Consider the following 17,803-nt stretch of genomic DNA (forward strand, 5'->3'; position numbering starts at 1 on the left):
GAACGTGGCTCCCTGCGCTGCTGTCTGGCTCCTGTTGCCTGTCTGCCTGTGCTGTCGTGTGTCCCCTGTCGTGCCACACATCTTCTGGAAGCTGGCGTCACCGGCTCATGCGGTGGCCCAGGGGCCGAAGCCATTCCACGCGCATCTGCCACCCCTCCGCAGTCTCGGCGGTGCGTGGCTGGGCCGGCATCGATTCCACGGCGCGATCGCATCCCTTGTGATTTGTCTCTCTCTCCCCTCTCTGTCCCCTGCACCCTCTTTCCCCTCCAGAAAGCCGCCGAGAAGCTGAAAGAGGAGGAGAGGAAGCGGCTGGCGGAGGTGGAGGCGCAGCTGGAGAAGCAGCGGCAGCTGGCCGAGGCCCACGCCAAAGCCAAGGCGCAGGCAGAGGCGGAGGCGCGGGAGCTGCAGCTCCGCATGCAGGAGGAGGTCACCCGGCGGGAGGTGGTGGCCGTGGATGCCGAGCAGCAGAAGCAGAACATCCAGCAGGAGCTGATGCAGCTGCGGCAGAACTCGGACCACCAGATCAAGGCCAAGGTGAAGCTGATCGAGGAGGCTGAATACAACCGCAAGAAGGTGGAGGAGGAGATCCGCCTCATCCGCCTGCAGCTGGAGAGCACCGAGAAGCAGCGGGAGGGCGCAGAGACAGAGCTGCAGGAGCTGCGGGCGCGTGCTGAGGAGGCCGAGCGGCAGAAGCGGCAGGCACAGGAGGAGGCCGAGCGCCTGCGCCGGCAGGTGAAGGAGGAGAGCCAGAAGAAGCGGGAGGCGGAGGAGGAGCTGAAGCGCAAGGTGCAGGCCGAGCGCGAAGCGGCGCGGGAGAAGCAGAAGGCGGTGGCAGACCTGGAGCAGCTGCGGCTGCAGGCGGAGGAGGCTGAGCGACGCATGCGGCAGGCAGAGGCTGAGAAGGACCGGCAGATCCAGGTGGCCCAGGAGGTGGCCCAGCGCAGTGCTGAGGCCGAGCTGCAGAGCAAGAGGCTCTCTTTCGCCGAGAAGACGGCGCAGCTGGAGCTGTCGCTGCAGCAGGAGCACGATGTGGTGGCCCAGCTGCAGGAGGAGGCTGAGCGGCTGAAGAAGCAGCAGCTGGAGGCCGAGCGCTCGCGGGAGGAGGCTGAGAAGGAGCTGGAGCGCTGGCGGCAGAAGGCCAACGAGGCGCTGCGCCTGCGCTTGCAGGCCGAAGAGGTGGCCCACAAGAAGTCGCTGGCACAGGAGGAGGCCGAGAAGCAGAAGGAGGACGCGGAGCGCGAGGCCCGCAAGCGCGCCAAGGCAGAGGAGGCGGCCCTGCGGCAGAAGGAGCTGGCGGAGGAAGAGCTGGAAAAGCAGCGGGAGCTGGCGGAGGGCACAGCCCAGCAGAAGCTGGCGGCGGAGCAGGAGCTGATCCGGCTGAAGGCCGAGATGGAGAACGGGGAGCAGCAGCGCCTGCTCCTGGAGGAAGAGCTCTCGCGGTTGAAGGGGGAGGTGAACGAGGCCATGCAGAGGAGGAAAGAGCTGGAGGAGGAGCTGGCCAAGCTGCGGGCAGAGATGGAGGTCCTGCTGGAGAGCAAGGCCAAGACGGAGGAGGAGTCACGCTCCAGCAGCGAGAAGTCCAAGCAGCAGCTGGAGGCCGAGGCCAACAAGCTGCGGGAGCTGGCCGAGGAGGCCGCCCGCCTGCGTGCCATCTCTGAGGAGGCCAAGCGGCAGCGGCAGCTGGCAGAGGACGAGGCCAGCCGGCAACGGGCCGAGGCTGAGCGCATCCTGAAGGAGAAGCTGGCGGCCATCAACGAGGCCTCACGGCTGAAAGCGGAGGCGGAGATCGCGCTGAAGGAGAAGGAGGCGGAGAACGAGCGGCTGCGGCGGCTGGCGGAGGATGAGGCCTACCAGCGCAAGCTGCTGGAGGAGCAGGCAGCCCAGCACAAGCAGGACATCGAGGAGAAGATCGCCCTGCTGAAGCGCTCCTCAGAGAGCGAGCTGGAGAGGCAGAAGGGGCTTGTGGAGGACACCCTGCGGCAGCGGCGACAGGTGGAGGAGGAGATCCGCGCCCTCAAGGCCAGCTTCGAGAGGGCCTCAGCTGGCAAGAGCGAGCTGGAGCGGGAGCTGAACCGCATCCGTGGGGAAGCAGAGGAGGTGCAGCGCAGCCGGGAGCAGGCGGAGCGGGAGGCTGAGCGGCAGCGGGCGCTGGCGCTGGAGGAGGAGGGCCGGCGGCGTGAGGCTGAAGAGAAGGTGCAGGCCATCCTGGCGGCAGAGGAGGAGGCTGGGCGGCAGCGGCGGCAGGCCCTGGAGGAGGTGGAGCGGCTGCGGGCCATGGTGGAGGAGGCGCGGCGGCAGAAGGAGCTGGCGGAGAAGGAGTCGGAGCGGCAGATCCAGCTGGCGCGGGAGGCAGCGCAGAAGCGGATTGCGGCGGAGGAGAAGGCGCACCTGGCTGCCGTGCAGCAGAAGGAGCAGGAGCTGCTGCAGACTCGCCAGCAGGAGCAGAGCCTCCTGGACCGGCTGCGCGAGGAGGCCGAGCGGGCCCGGCGGGCAGCTGAAGAGGCCGAGTTTGCCCGTGGCAAGGCTGAGCAGGACGCCACCTTGTCCCGGCAGCGCGTGGAAGAGGCCGAGCGGCTGAAGCAGCGGGCAGAGGAGGAGGCGCAGGCCAAGGCACAGGCACAGGCGGATGCAGAGAAGCTGCGGAAGGAGGCCGAGCTGGAGGCGGCCAAACGGGCGCAGGCGGAGCAGGCGGCCCTGCGGCAGAAGCAGCTGGCCGACGCCGAGATGGAGAAGCACAAGAAGTTCGCTGAACAGACGCTGCGGCAGAAGGCGCAGGTGGAGCAGGAGCTGACCAAGGTGAAGCTGCAGCTGGATGAGACCGACCACCAGAAGGGCATCCTGGACGAGGAGCTGCAACGTCTGAAGGAGGAGGTGACAGACGCTGTCCGGCAGAAGGCCCAGGTGGAGGAGGAGCTCTTCAAGGTCCGGGTGCAGATGGAGGAGCTGGCCAAGCTGAAGAGCCGCATTGAGGAGGAGAACAAGGCACTGATCCTCAAGGACAAGGACAACACGCAGAAGTTCCTGGCAGAGGAGGCAGAGAAGATGAAGCAAGTGGCAGAGGAGGTGGCCCGGCTGAGCGTGGAGGCACAGGAGGCCGCCCGCATGCGGCAGCTGGCCGAGGACGACCTGGCACAGCAGCGGGCGCTGGCAGAGAAGATGCTGAAGGAGAAGATGCAGGCGGTGCAGGAGGCCACGCGGCTGCGGGCTGAGGCCGAAATGCTGCAGAAGCAGAAGGATCTGGCACAGGAACACGCCAAGAAGCTGCAGGAGGACAAGGAGCAGATGCAGCAGCGCCTGGCTGAGGAGACCGAGGGCTTCCAGAAGACACTGGAGGCCGAGCGCCGGCGGCAGCTGGACATCACGGCCGAGGCCGAGCGCCTCAAGCTGCAAGTGGCCGAGATGAGCATGGCCCAGGCCAAGGCTGAGGAGGAAGCCAAGCGGTTCAAGAAGCAGGCGGAGGAGATCAGTGAGAGGCTGCACGAGACTGAGCTGGCCACACAGGAGAAGATGACAATGGTGCACACCCTGGAGATCCAGCGGCACCAGAGCGATGAGGACGCGGAAAAGCTGCGGCAGGCCATCGCTGACCTGGAGAAGGAGAAGGAGAAGCTGAAGCAGGAGGCGGCGCTGCTGCAGCAGAAGGCAGAGGAGGTACTGGGCTCTGGGTCCCCCTTAGCGGTGGTGGTGCACAGGGAGGCCGTCCCTCTTCCCAGCCAGCCCACACCATCCCTGGGCAGGTCCCCAAGGACCGGCACTGGGGATGGTGGGGCAGGACCCCCTGTGCAGGTCAGGGATGTGCGTAGAGTCGGGGGCAGTGGAGCAAACCCCTCAGGCAGCGTCGGAGTGGGACCCCAAACCCCTGGAGCCGTGGAGGTGGGATCCCCACCACTCTTTCCCCCACCGTGGCACGTCCTGCCGTGTTCCTCTCTGTGCCCAGCTCCCAGCCTTAGTGCCGGGGGCTCCCTTGTGTCCTCCCCCTGCTCATCGTGCCCCGTGTTGTGTGTGGCTCCCTAACCCCGGCTCTGCTCCTTAACTCTTACCTGATGTAGGGAGTGTGTGGGTGACTCTGTGGCTCCGTGCCACCCCTGCTGCCCGTGCCCCTGCCTCAGCCCACTCTCAGTCCCCCACTGCCCTCCAGGGTGTCTGACCGCACTGTTCTCTCTCCCACCCCAGATGCAGGTGGCCCAGCAGGCTCAGCTCCGTCAGGAGACGCAGCTCCTCCAGCAGAGCTTCCTGACGGAGAAAGATGCCCTGCTGCAGAAGGAGAAGCTCATTGAGGAGGAGAAATCGAAGCTGGAGAAGCTCTTTAAGGATGAGGTGAACAAAGCCCAGAACCTGAAGGCAGAGCAGGAGCGGCAGCAGCAGGAGATGGAGCAGGAGAAGCAGCAGTTGAAAGCTATGTTGGACGAAGCCAAGAAGCATCAGAAGGAAGCTGAGGAAAACGTTCGGCACAAGCAGGAGGAGCTACAGCAGCTGGAGAGACAGCGACAGCAGCAGGAGAAACTTCTGGAAGAAGAGAACAAGAAGCTGAGGGAGAGGCTGGAGCAGATGCAGGAGGAGTACAAGGCTGCCCTGGCCCAGAGACGGGAGATCATGATCCAGACAGACGACCTGCCTGGGGAGGCGGTTACGACAACGCAGCTGCTGGACATCAAGGCTGTGCCCAACGGCCGGGATGCAATGGACGGCTTAGCCCAGAACGGGGAGCCGGAGTTCGCCTTTGACGGCATCCGGCAGAAGGTGTCAGCAGAGAAGCTGGCTGATGCCGGCATTCTGAGCAGGGACAGCTTAGACAAGTTGGCGAAGGGTGTTGTGAGCGTGGGTGAACTCTCTCAGAGGGAGGATGTCAGGAAGTACCTGCAGGGCAAGAGCAGCATTGCCGGCTTGCTGATCAAACCCTCCAACCAGAAGATGAGCATCTACGAGGCCATGAAGAAGAAGCTGCTCAGCCCAGGCACAGCACTGGTGCTCCTGGAGGCGCAGGCTGCTTCTGGTTTCATCATTGACCCTGTGCACAACGCGAGGCTCTCGGTGAACGAAGCAGTGCGGGAGGGAGTGATCGGGCCGGAGCTGCACAACAAGATGCTGTCGGCCGAGCGCGCTGTCACCGGCTATAAGGACCCGTACACGGGCGACAAGATCTCCCTGTTCCAGGCCATGCAGAAGGATCTCATTGTCAGGGATCACGGCATCCGCCTGCTCGAGGCCCAGATCGCCACCGGCGGCATCATCGACCCTGTCAACAGCCACCGCCTGCCCGTGGAAGCTGCCTACAAGCGCGGCTACTTCGATGAGGAGATGAACCAGGTCCTGTCCGACCCCACTGATGACACCAAGGGCTTCTTCGACCCCAACACTCAGGAGAACCTCACCTACCTGCAGCTCATGGAGCGGTGCGTGACTGACCCCGACACAGGGCTGTGCCTCCTGCCTCTCACTGACCAAGCAGCCAAAGCTGGAGAGCTGGTCTACACTGACAAGGAAGCCAAGGATGTCTTCAAGAAGGCCACAGTGACAGCGCCGTTCGGCAAGTTCCAAGGCAAGACCATGACCATCTGGGAGCTCATCAACTCTGAATACTTCACCGAGGACCAAAGGCGGGACCTGATCCAGCAGTACAGGACTGGCAAGATCACAGTGGAGAAGATCATCAAGATCGTCATCACAGTTGTGGAGGAAAGTGAGAAGAAGAGCCAGATGTGCTTTGAGGGGCTGCGGGGCCCCGTGCCCGCTGCCGAGCTGCTCGAGAGCAAGATCATCAACAAGGACCTCTACAACCAGCTGCACCAGGGCAAGAAGTCCGTAAAGGATGTGGCCGAGATGGAGTCCGTGCGGCAGTACCTGAAGGGCACGGATGCCATCGCCGGCGTCCTGGTGGAGTCTACGGGCCAGAAGTTCACCTTTTACGAGGCCCTGAAGAGAAACCTGCTGAAACCAGAGGTTGCCCTGCCCCTGCTGGAGGCTCAAGCTGCCACCGGCTACATCATCGACCCTGTGGGTAACAAGCTCTTCTCTGTGGATGAGGCAGTGAAGGCCGAGGTGGTGGGGCCAGAGTTCCATGAGAAGCTGCTGTCGGCAGAGAAGGCAGTGACTGGCTACAAGGATCCCTACACAGGTCAGACGGTTTCCCTCTACCAAGCACTCCAGAAGGGCCTCATCCCCAGTGATACTGGACTCCGACTGCTGGACGTCCAGCTGGCCACCGGTGGCATTATCGACCCTGTCAACAGCCACCGGCTCCCGCTTGAGGTCGCCTACAAGCGCGGCTACTTCGACCCAGAGATAAACAAGGCTCTGGCTGAGTTCCAAGACGATGCCAAGGCTTTCTACTGTCCCAACACCCAGGAGCACCTCACCTATACCCAGCTGCAGAAGACTTGCCACCGTGACAAGCAGACTGGCCTGTGCCTGCTGCCGCTGTCCGACGAGGCGATCCAGTCCCAGCAGGAGGAGGTCTACACCGACAGCCAGGCCAAGGAGTGCTTTGACAAAGCCACCATAGAGGTGCCGGTGGGCAGCATGAAGGGCCAGACAATGACCATCTGGGAGCTGATCCACTCTGAGTACTTCACAGAGGAGCACAGGCGGGAGCTGCTCCGGCAGTACAAGACAGGCAAAGTCACCATCGAGAAGATCATCAAGATTGTGATCACCATCATCGAGGAGGCAGAGACCAAAAAGCAGGAGAAGCTGACGTTCAGTGGTCTGCGGGCACCGGTGCCGGCCAGCGAGCTGCTGGAGTCCTGCATCATCAGCAAAACCCAGTACGAGCAGCTGAAGGATGGCAAGAAATCGGTGAAGGACCTCTCTGAGACCGATGCGGTGAGGAGATTCCTGCATGGCAGTGACTGCATTGCTGGTGTCTATGTGGAGGCTACCAAGGAGAAGCTGAACATCTACGAGGCCATGAAGAGGAACCTGCTGAGGCCCAGCACTGCCGTGATCCTGCTGGAGGCCCAGGCAGCCACCGGGTTCTTGATCGACCCCGTGAAGAACCGCAAGCTGTACGTCAACGAGGCGGTGAAGGCTGGCATTGTCGGGCCTGAGCTGCACGAGAAGCTGCTGTCGGCTGAGAAAGCTGTCACGGGCTACAAGGATCCCTACTCGGGTGATACCATCTCCCTGTTCCAGGCCATGAAGAAAGGGCTGATTGTCAAGGAGCACGGCATCCGCCTGCTCGAGGCCCAGATCGCCACCGGCGGCATCATCGACCCCGTGCACAGCCACCGCCTGCCCGTGGATGTGGCCTACAAGCGCGGCTACTTCGATGAGGAGATGAACCGGACCCTCTCCGACCCCACTGATGACACCAAGGGGTTCTTCGACCCCAACACTCAGGAGAACCTCACCTACCGGCAGCTGAAGGAGAGGTGCATCGAGGATCCCGAGACGGGGCTGTACCTGCTGCCTCTGCGGGAGCCTGAGAAGCCGAAAGTGGTGGAAACCACTCACATGTACACAGAAGCAGAGACACGCAAGGTGTTTGAGGAGACGCAGGTGGACATCCCTGTGGGCAGCCGGGCAGGCTCCTCCATGTCGCTCTGGGAGATCATGCACTCGGACCTGCTGCCCGAGGAGCAGCGCAAACATCTCATGGAGGAGTTCCAGTCGGGCCGCGTGTCCAAGGAGCGCATGATCATCATCATCATCGAGATCATTGAGAAGACCGAGATCATCCGGCAGCAGAATCTCACATCCTATGACTACATCCGGCGCCGCATCACAGCCGAGGACCTCTACGAGGCCAGGATTATCTCACAGGACATCTACAACCTGCTGAAACAGGGCTCCAAAACCTTCCGGGAGCTCCTGGACGTGGAGACTGTCTGGAAGTACCTTTATGGCTCAGGCTGCGTGGCTGGCATCTACATCCCCTCCTCCAAGCAGACACTCAGCATCTACCAGGCGCTGAAGAAGGGGCTGATCAACCCTGAAGTGGCCCGCTCCCTCCTGGAGGCCCAGGCAGCCACCGGCTTCATGATCGACCCCACGAAGAATGAAATGCTGACTGTCGATGAGGCAGTGAGGAAGGGCGTGGTGGGGCCAGAGATCCACGACCGGCTCCTGTCCGCAGAGAGGGCCGTGACCGGCTACAGAGACCCGTACAGCGAACAGAAGATTTCCCTCTTCCAGGCCATGAAGAAGGATCTCATTCCCAGCGAAGAGGCCCTCAAGCTCCTGGACGCCCAGATCGCCACCGGTGGCGTCGTTGACCCGCACTTGGGCTTCCACCTGCCCCTGGAGGTGGCCTACCAGCGGGGCTTCATCAACAAGGAGACGTACGACATGCTGTCAGAGCCCAGCGAGGTGCGCAGCTACGTGGACCCCTCCACAGATGAGAAGCTCAGCTACACGCAGCTGCTGCGGCGCTGCCGCAAGGACGAGAGCTCCGGGCTCCTCCTGCTCCCGCTCTGCGACACACGGAAGCTCACGTTCCGGGGGCTGCGGAAGCAGATCACCGTGGAGGAGCTGGTCCTTTCGCAGGTGATGGATGAAGCCACAGCCCAGCGCCTCCAGGAAGGCCTCACCTCTGTCGAGGAGGTCTCTCAGAACCTGAAGAAGTTCCTGGAGGGCACCAGCTGCATCGCTGGCGTCTTCGTGGACTCCACAAAGGAGCGTCTGTCCATCTACCAGGCCATGAAGAAGGGGATCATCCGGCCCGGCACTGCCTTCGAGCTCCTGGAGGCGCAGGCGGCCACGGGCTACGTGATTGACCCCATCAAGGGCCTCAAGCTGACGGTGGAGGAAGCCGTGCGCATGGGCATCGTGGGCCCCGAGTTCAAGGACAAGCTGCTCTCTGCCGAGAGGGCCGTCACCGGCTACCGGGACCCCTACACCGGCAAGCTCATCTCGCTCTTCCAGGCTATGAAGAAGGGTCTGATCCTGAAGGACCACGGGATCCGCCTGCTGGAGGCCCAGATTGCCACCGGGGGCATCATTGACCCCGAGGAGAGCCACCGCCTGCCCGTGGAGGTGGCCTACAAGAGGGGCCTCTTTGACGAGGAGATGAACGAGATCCTGCTGGACCCCAGTGACGACACCAAGGGCTTCTTCGACCCCAACACGGAGGAGAACCTCACCTACCTGCAGCTCATGGAGCGCTGCATCACGGACCCGGAGACCGGCCTCTGCCTCCTGCCTCTGAAGGAGAAGAAGAGAGAGAGGAAGACCTCGTCCAAGTCCTCTGTCCGCAAGCGCCGGGTGGTGATCGTGGACCCAGAGACAGGCAAGGAGATGTCCGTATATGAAGCCTATCGCAAGGGCCTCATTGACCACCAGACTTACCTGGAGCTGTCAGAGCAGGAGTGCGAGTGGGAGGAGATCACCACCTCCTCCTCCGACGGCGTGGTGAAGTCAATGATCATCGACAGGCGCTCGGGGCGCCAGTATGACATCGATGATGCCATCGGCAAGGGGCTGATTGACCAGTCAGCCCTGGACCAGTACCGCTCGGGCACCCTCTCCATCACCGAGTTTGCCGACATGCTCTCTGGCAACATGGGTGGCTTCCGGTCGCGGTCGTCCTCAGTTGGATCCTCCTCCTCCTACACTGTCAGCCCAGCCCTGTCACGGACCCAGATCTCCATGTGGACTGACCCAACTGAAGAGACCGGGCCGGTGGCTGGCATCCTGGACACGGACACGCTGGAGAAGGTGTCCATCACCGAGGCCATGCGCCGCAACCTGGTGGACAACATCACAGGGCAGCGGCTGCTGGAGGCCCAGGCCTGCACCGGCGGCATCATCGACCCCAACACCGGTGACAAATGCACCGTCGCCGACGCGGTCACCAAGGGCCTGGTTGACAAGATCATGGTGGACCGCATCAACCTGGCGCAGAAGGCCTTCTACGGCTTCGAGGACCCGCGGACCAAGACGAAGATGTCGGCGGCGCAGGCGCTGAAGAAGGGCTGGCTGTACTACGAGGCCGGGCAGCGGTTCCTGGAGGTGCAGTACTTGACGGGGGGCCTGATCGAGCCTGACGCCCCGGGCCGTGTCTCCCTGGACGAGGCGCTGCAGAAGGGCACCATTGACGCACGGACTGCCCAGAAGCTGCGCGATGTCAACACCTATTCCAAGTACCTCACCTGCCCCAAGACCAAGCTCAAGATCTCCTACAAGGACGCCATGGACCGGAGCATGATCGAGGATGGGACCGGCCTGCGGCTGCTGGAGGCCTCCTCCCAGTCCAGCAAGGGCTACTACAGTCCCTACAACATCAGCAGCGCCGGCTCCACCTCCGGGTCACGCTCGGGCTCCCGCACCGGCTCCCGCTCAGGCTCCCGGCGCGGCAGCTTCGACGCCACTGGCTCCAGCTTCTCCATGACCTTCTCTTCCTCCTCCTACTCCTCGAGTTTCGGGCGCAGATACGCAGGGGGTACCCAGGGCACCGTGGAGGTGGCTGCCCTTGCCCTCGCCCTGGCCGCATCCAGAAGCTGCGGGTGGGAGGCGAGCCGGGAGTGCCCCGGGGTGTGCGGGCCCCTGCTCCACGTGGCCTGAGAGCTGCCAGCCCCCCGAGGCACCGCCTCACCCGCTCCGCATGTGGCAACGCTGCTGGCTAATCACTAGTATTTTTTTTTTAATTTTGAACCTCCACTCTTCTCCCAAAGCAGTGCCTCAAGTTTAACCAAAAAAGAAAAGACTAATAAATTAATATATGCGAATGTGCTGACAGTGTTTGTATATTAAGAGACAAGAGAGAACACACACTATCCTCCCCACCCTGCGCCCCGGGAGCCGGACACCGTTTCCGCTCCTGGCCGCGCCGATCCCGCCGCTGCTCGCACACGGCGCGGCCGAGCCGGACACCAGGAAAACAGTTTCCAGTTTGGATCTAACCACTTAGCACTCTTTTGTAATTAACCTGCCGGCTTCAGCCCCCGCACCCCAAAGGAGGAGACTGCCTTGGCCCCGCGGTGCACCCACCCTACTGCAGCCGATGTGCCAGAGGAGGACGTAGCGGGCTCCTCGGCACTGGACAGCCAGCCACACCACACCAGCCCTGAAGCTGCTGCCTGGATCCCTTCCACTCCTCGGTGCAGCGAGGAGGGGGCTCTGCACCCCTGCCCCGAGCTGCCCCATCTCCCTGCCTTGGCCTGCTGGCACATCCCCACCACCACCACGCCATGGAGCCGGTGCCCCGACCGTAAGTGCCGCGCTGGCGCTGCCCGGTGCTTCCGCGCCACGCGGGGGGACCCTGCCTCCGCTCGCCACTGCGCCCGCCAAGGGGCTTCGCTGCGCGCCTGCCTCCGCCAGCCCACCCGCTCACCCGTCCTCCGGGACGCGCCCGCCGCGGCCGGCCGGTCTGTCTGTCTGTCTCTCCGTGTATCTGGGAAGTGCTTCTGCTCGAGGTTGATTTCCTCACGCTCCATGACCCGTTGGCAGGTGTCTGCCAGAGCCCGCACCCCGGCCTGGGTGTGCGCAGCTCCTGCTCCCAGAACCCCTCAGAGCCAAGGGGGTTTTCCTGACCCTCGCAAAGGGCAGGAGGGCCGTGGGACCCCTGCAGCACAGGGTGGGCCGTGGGATGCTGTAGCAGCCTGGCACACACTCTTGTTAGAAATAGGCAGATCTCAGTAAAACCAGCCTCCTTTTCCTTCTTCGCGGTAACTCCATCCCCTGGCTGCCCCCCGGGCCGGCGCTAACGCGCTCTCTCTCTGGCAGACGTCTTTTTCCAGTCCCAACAAAGACCTCCCAGTGCCACTGGGCGAGCTCCTGAGCTGGGTCTCCGACATCAGCAGGTCGTGGATGGGCTCGAGGGGAGCCCCGGAGGCGGCAGCAGCTCGGCCGTGCTCACTGGCACAGGTAACGCCGAGCTCCCCGGGCTGTCCCGGTCCCTCAGCGGGTGCGCGGCACTGACGGCCGGGCTCCATTCCATGGATTGTTCTCCCTGTCTCATCCCATCTTTTCTGTTCGCTTTGTTGTAGTGTGGCTGGATGTCCATACCACTTCCCCTCATCGCCGCCGTGGAGCCCGTCCCCCGCCCTGAGGCCGGTGGGACTGCACCTGAGGACACGGGGACGTTCTCCCTCACCCTTTGCACTTGCCAGAGTCCCCAGCCAGAGACCAGGGCCACAGTGCCCAAGCAGCCAATGGCCCAAGAAGCACCCACAGGGTCACCTGGCCCCCACTCGCCCCACACACTCCCTCCTCCCCGGGGATGGCCTCTCAGTGTGGTGTCGGGCTCACTGCGGATCTCCAAAACATCTCCTCCTCCCCACCCGCTCTCATCTGCCTCCTGTAAATCCAGTCATGTTACCCTCCGCCTCTGGTGTCATTATTGCTCTCATTACCCCGTTTGGCTTTGCATGAGGTGCCACCGCACGCGGCTCCAGGACAGTCCCCACTCCCGGGGGACCCCACACCCCGCCCATCACTCATCGGGACAGTGGGGGTCCATGGATTACCCAAACACATCTCTTTTTGGGGGCAAAACACTAAACTTGTACATACGGCGAAGTGTCTGTAAAAGGAGCAGCGCGGACCCAGGGCTCGCCTGCCAGGGCAGTAAAGGAGAATCCTCTGAAACCAGCGGCAGCTCTGCGTGGTCTGTTCGCCCCTTGGCCTTACCACCATGACCATGGGCTCCTGTTGCCTCCTGCAGCTTCGTGCTGCGGGCTGTGTGGGCTGCCAGGGTTGTGGTGAAGTGTCTTGGGGTGCCAGGGCTCCTCTGACCAACTCCTGGTGCAGGTGCTGGGCCTGGGCGTGCCCTGGGTGCTGCCAGCACAGAGCAGGGCCATGGGGTGTCCCCAGAGCTACCCCATGCTGCTGGGAGTCCAGTGTCCCTGGCTTTGGGGAGTGGGTGCTGCTGGTGCTGTGGGGGTGTCTGAGCATCACTTGTGTGAGGACAGACCTGTCCCTTCATCAGCAGGGCTCTGGGCTGGGCAAGGACACTGCCAAAAACCCCAAAAATCCATGGCACTGTTCCTGTGTGTGCTGGGCCTGCCCATGGCCTCTGCCCAGTGGGGGCTGTGCTCTGGGCTCTCCCTTTCTGTGCTCTTGTGGGTGGATGGCAGCGAGGCTGAGGGGTTCAGGGGGTTCAGGGTGGCTCAGGATGGGATGGCCTGGCTGGTAGGACAGCAACATTCAGAAGGAAAAGCCTGGCAGACCTGGAGATGTCAGTGCAGCCACTGGCACAGGTGGCCCGAGGGGTGTGTCCAGCCCTGTGACACAGGTGCCACCACACAGCCCAGGCAGGAAGGATCGTTCCAGAGCAGCGCCAGGCACTGTGCCAGGAGCGCCAGAGCTGTCAGGACCCCTGCAATGTCCAGGGGCCGGGGGGTCTCTGTGCCAGGAGCAGCCAAGCGTGTCGGCAGCGCCAGTGGGGAGGCCGGGCTGGCCGGGCCAGATGGCGGTGGCGGGGTGGGACGTTAATTGCATTGTCCATCAGCAATTAACCGCAGCGTCCGTCTGTCCCCACCGGCGCTGGGATGTGGCCGTTAGGGCTGGGGGGATCGGGGGGGTCAGGGCTGCTGCAGGCGCTGGGGGGCTCAGGAGAGGTCCCCGGACAGCAGGACACTCCCCAGGTGACACAAGCTGCTGGGGGCCCTGCCCCACCTCACCACCCCCCAGATATTTCCTTGTGTCCCCCAGGTGTTCCCTGTTCCCCCAGATATGCCTTGCTTACCCCACAACTCCCTGGCTCCCCTCCAAGGCCAGTAGCCTCTCCTAAAGCTCATGAGGCCACCAAAAACCCTCTGAGCACAGCCCAGTCCCACATCACGGGCTGGAAGCCCCTCACGCCCCCCACCCTCACACTGCTGGGGTCCAGCTCTGGTTCCTGGTGAGCATCCCCCCTGCTCCCAGGCCCAGCCACATCCGTGGGCCAGGGGGCCCCTGTTCCCACACCCTGGCATGGGGACCCTCCCTGGTGTGCCCGGGGCAGTGGGACCCCCACTCAATGGCAAAGGAGCACAGGAGGGTGAGGAGGGGGCATGCCCTGAGATCCAGGCTGCTCCTGGGGCACTCCACGGACTCTCTTCATCGTCCTGCATTGCTCCGTGCCACCCTCCCGCCCCACTGACCCCCCTGTCCCTCCCAAAGTCCCTTCAGCTGGGAGTGACCGGCCCAAACTCGTCACCATGGAGAACTCCGTGATGTTCCCCATTTTAATGCCCTGCCTGTCACCCTGCCCTGCTGCTGCGGGGGCTGGGGCCGACCCTCCCCGCCCCTCGAGCTGAGCCATTGCCTGGAAAGGCTGACCCGGAACAGAGAGAGCAGAAGGGATAAAATAGGAATTTATTGAAAGGATTCACCTTGGGCAGTGCAAGAGCCCGCCCGGGGCTGCACCCAAATCAAATCCAGGATGGATCCTGGGCACGAGTTTTACACTTTTATAAGTTTTGGTTCATCCACACATCGGGGTCAATTATCCAAGCACAGTCCCAGGCTGGGAAGTGTCAGCCCCCTTTCCCTCGCTGTTGTTTCTGATTTTTGGGTACCAGTTGTCCTTGATTCTCCAGCCAGAAAAGAATCGTTTTGTCCAACTCCCGACTGTGAACAGAACTTAGAACACCTAACACAAAGTTTCAGAGTTACACACCAATCAGCAGAGATTCTGAAAAGTACAAAAGCCAAAACCCGAGGACTCAAAACCATCCCTCAGCCCTGCGGCGGCACCCGAGGCACCGAGTGCCGAGCACCCCGGGGCTGTCCCTGGCTCCGTGCCCTCGGGGCGTGAGTGGCAGCACCGCCCCGTCCTGTGGGACCCGTGGCCGCTGTCCCAGGCGTGGCTCGGCCCTGCTGGCACCGAGCGCTCGCAGCTCGCTGTGCCCACCGCCCCGGGCGCTGCTGGCTCGGCCCCCGCCGCTCCGGGAACGCTCTGTACAGCTCTCCACAAAGACCGGCCGGCCTCTCCCACGCCCCCCCCTCGCCGGGGCGCTGAACTCCTCACGGCCAGGGACCCCCAGACCCCCCCGGCCGTGCCGCTGCGGCTCGGAGCCCGGCTGTGAGGCGCGGAAAGCGCGGCGCGGGCGGGGATGGAGCTGCCCCAGGGCTGCCACGTCCTGCCGGGCACCAGGCGCAGAGCCGGGTGGCACAGGCTGTGTCCTCTCGGATCTGCCTCTCTGGGAGCTGTCGGGCAGCTCCGGGTCTGTCTGTCCCGGCTGTCACTGTCAGGCAGCTCCGGGTCTGTCTGTCCCGGCTGTCACGGACAGCTCCGGGTCTGTCTGTCCCGGCTGTCACAGGCAGCTCCGGGTCTGTCTGTCCCGGCTGTCACAGGCAGCTCCGGGTCCGTCTGTCCCGGCTGTCACAGGCAGCTCCGGGTCCGTCTGTCCCGGCTGTCACAGGCAGCTCCGGGTCTGTCTGTCCCGGCTGTCACAGGCAGCTCCGGGTCTGTCTGTCCCGGCTGTCACTGTCAGGCAGCTCCGGGTCCGTCTGTCCCGGCTGTCACGGACAGCTCCAGGTCCGTCTGTCCCGGCTGTCACAGGCAGCTCCATGTCCGTCTGTCCCGGCTGTCACAGGCAGCTCCGGGTCTGTCTGTCCTGCCTGTCACAGGCAGCTCCGGGTCCGTCTGTCCTGGCTGTCACGGACAGCCCCGGGTCCGTCTGTCCCGGCTGTCACAGTCAGCTCCGGGTCCGTCTGTCCCGCCTGTCACGGGCAGCTCCGGGTCCGTCTGTCCCGCCTGTCACGGGCAGCTCTGGGTCCGTCTGTCCCGGCTGTCACAGGCAGCCCCGGGTCCGTCTGTCCTGGCTGTCACAGGCAGCCCCGGGTCCGTCTGTCCCGGCTGTCACGGGCAGCTCCGGGTCCGTCTGTCCCGGCTGTCACAGCCAGGCAGCTCCGGGTCCTCCAGCTCCAGAGGGAGCCCGGCGCTGCTGGTGGCTGGTCCGGCTGGTGGGTGGCACTGGTGCCGGCGCTGTGGGTGCGTGGGTTGGTTGGGGCCCTGCTGGTGGCATCGTGACAGCAGTGAGCACGTGTCCCCAGCGTGTCCCCGACGGGACTGAGCCCTGCTGGCATTCCCACGAGGAACCGCAGTGGCACCGGCACGAGCACCTGCCTGCAGCCTCCTCCCCTCGTGCAGGGAATTCACAGCTGCTCCTGACCAGAGCCTGAGGCTTTTTCTGCAGCAGACGCAGCCCAGGCACTCCCAGCCCCTCGTGCTGTGGCTCTTGCTCGGCTGCCTCGTGTCACCTTCCACAGGTCACTCCTGCAGCACGGGAGGGTTATCTCCCGTTTATCCAGCCCACATTTATCTCCTCTTTATCCAGCCCACAATTATCTCCTCTTTATCCAGCCCGCATTTATCTCCCCTTTATCCAGCCCACCTTTATCCAGCCCACCTTTACCTCCTCTTTATCCAGCCCACCTTTATCTCCTCTTTATCCAGCCTACCTTTATCCAGCCCACATTCCCTGGCTCTTTCCCCCGGTACACCTTGGAGTTGTGGTTGTGTCCTTGCTCAGGTTTTGGGCCCATCTCCATCCTTGTGGCATCACCGTGGCTGTGCCCCATTTCCCAGAGGATGCAGCAGTGTCCCCCTCTCCTTGTGCTCAGCCAGGTGACTTGGCTTAATCATCAGGGTTAGCAAACGGTTAATTACCGTTAATTACAGCTCCCGGGCTGTGGGAGCAGCATCACCCTCAGCCTTTGGGTGCAGGCTTGGTGTGATCCCTCCTGCCAGTCCTGCTCTCCACTGGAGCACGAAGTTTCAGCTGCCTGCTCGTGCCCCGTGTCCGTGCCTGTGCCAGGTTTGCAAATCTTGGTGTTTGCCCGATATTTTCTCCCGTGTGCTGTGGAGAAGTGGCTGCACTTGCAGCATGAGGAGCGTCTGAAACACCACTGCCCGTGCCAGTGCAGCGGGGTTTCCACGGGTCAGCTTTCCGTGGGTCAGTCTGGGCTCACCCAGGGCACAGAGCCGGTGTGGGGACACTGGGGACCAGACGGACACCGAGGGGCAGCAGGGTGAGGTCTGGGAGTGGTCCCAGCTGGAACAGGCTGGGAAATCAGGGTGTAGCACAGGAATTCGGAGGAGCTGGAGCTGCGCTGGTGATGGCTGGAGCACAGGACAGACGTGGGGGATCCTGGCCGGGGGAGCTCTGTCCCGGCTGCTGGGGATGGGGAGACACAGCAGCGCTCCAGACCTCCGCACGGGCGTGCCGGGGGCAATGTGGAAGAGCCTTGTCCCCTGCCAGGACCTGGGCTCCTGTTCCCACCGTCCCTCTGCTCTGCTCGCAGGTGCACGGCGCTGTGGGGGACCCCGGGATCACCGGAGAGAGCGCGGAGGGGTCGCCGTGGGACGGGGAGGAGACGGAGAGGTGCGGGCACCGCTGGGCACAGCTGGGCACCGCTGGACGAGCCGTGCCGGGAGCCGCGGGGGCTCCGGGGCGTTGGCACCGTGCCGGGAGAGCTGCTGACCCCTGCACAGCTCAGGGGAGGGCGTGGGTTGGCTGAGCTGGGGCGAGCAGGGTGGGAGCGAGCGCAGCCCTGAGCACAGGTGTGGCTTTTTTTGTGCGGGTGGGGAGCGAGCCTGGAGCTCAGGGGGGCACAGTGGCCACGTCCCCCACAGCCTGGCGTGTCTGTGCTCTCTCCGCAGAGCCTGCGTGCGGTCAGAGCAGAGACTGGAGGTGCAGGAGCAGCTGCTGGCCCTGCGGCACTGGCTGGACGCCGTGGAGAAGCGGCTGCTGGCGCTGCCGGAGCCTGGCACGGCCCTGCAGGTAACGTCGGCCCTGGGGTGTGGCTGGGCCGTGCAGAACCGGGCAGGACCAGCCCACGTCTGCACCGAGGCTGCTGAGGTCTTGGTCCTTGGAAGGGAGGAAAGCATCTGGCCACAGCTGGGTGGGAGAGGCTTCAGCACAGCCCTGAAACCCCC

The 17,803-nt window shown here is 63.6% G+C and overlaps 2 protein-coding genes across 2 annotated transcripts in view; both read left to right on the forward strand.

The window, feature by feature from the left end:
• LOC116999522 (NAD(P)(+)--arginine ADP-ribosyltransferase 2-like) overlaps positions 1 to 17,803 on the forward strand; it is a 703,496-nt gene that overhangs the window by 535,411 nt on the left and 150,282 nt on the right. The window lies entirely within an intron of this gene.
• Positions 1 to 17,803, forward strand: part of PLEC (plectin) — an 81,306-nt gene that overhangs the window by 37,823 nt on the left and 25,680 nt on the right. The window contains exons 31-39 of the mRNA XM_033065837.1: positions 271 to 3,651; positions 4,174 to 10,499; positions 10,878 to 11,415; positions 11,662 to 11,802; positions 11,925 to 12,112; positions 13,610 to 13,780; positions 15,697 to 15,856; positions 17,170 to 17,249; positions 17,528 to 17,648. Of these exons, the coding sequence (XP_032921728.1) occupies positions 271 to 3,651; positions 4,174 to 10,499; positions 10,878 to 11,415; positions 11,662 to 11,802; positions 11,925 to 12,112; positions 13,610 to 13,780; positions 15,697 to 15,856; positions 17,170 to 17,249; positions 17,528 to 17,648 (11,106 nt within the window). The remainder of the gene's footprint in view (positions 1 to 270; positions 3,652 to 4,173; positions 10,500 to 10,877; positions 11,416 to 11,661; positions 11,803 to 11,924; positions 12,113 to 13,609; positions 13,781 to 15,696; positions 15,857 to 17,169; positions 17,250 to 17,527; positions 17,649 to 17,803) is intronic.

Source organism: Catharus ustulatus, chromosome 1, assembly GCF_009819885.2.
Source record: "Catharus ustulatus isolate bCatUst1 chromosome 1, bCatUst1.pri.v2, whole genome shotgun sequence".
Classification (NCBI taxonomy): domain Eukaryota; kingdom Metazoa; phylum Chordata; class Aves; order Passeriformes; family Turdidae; genus Catharus; species Catharus ustulatus.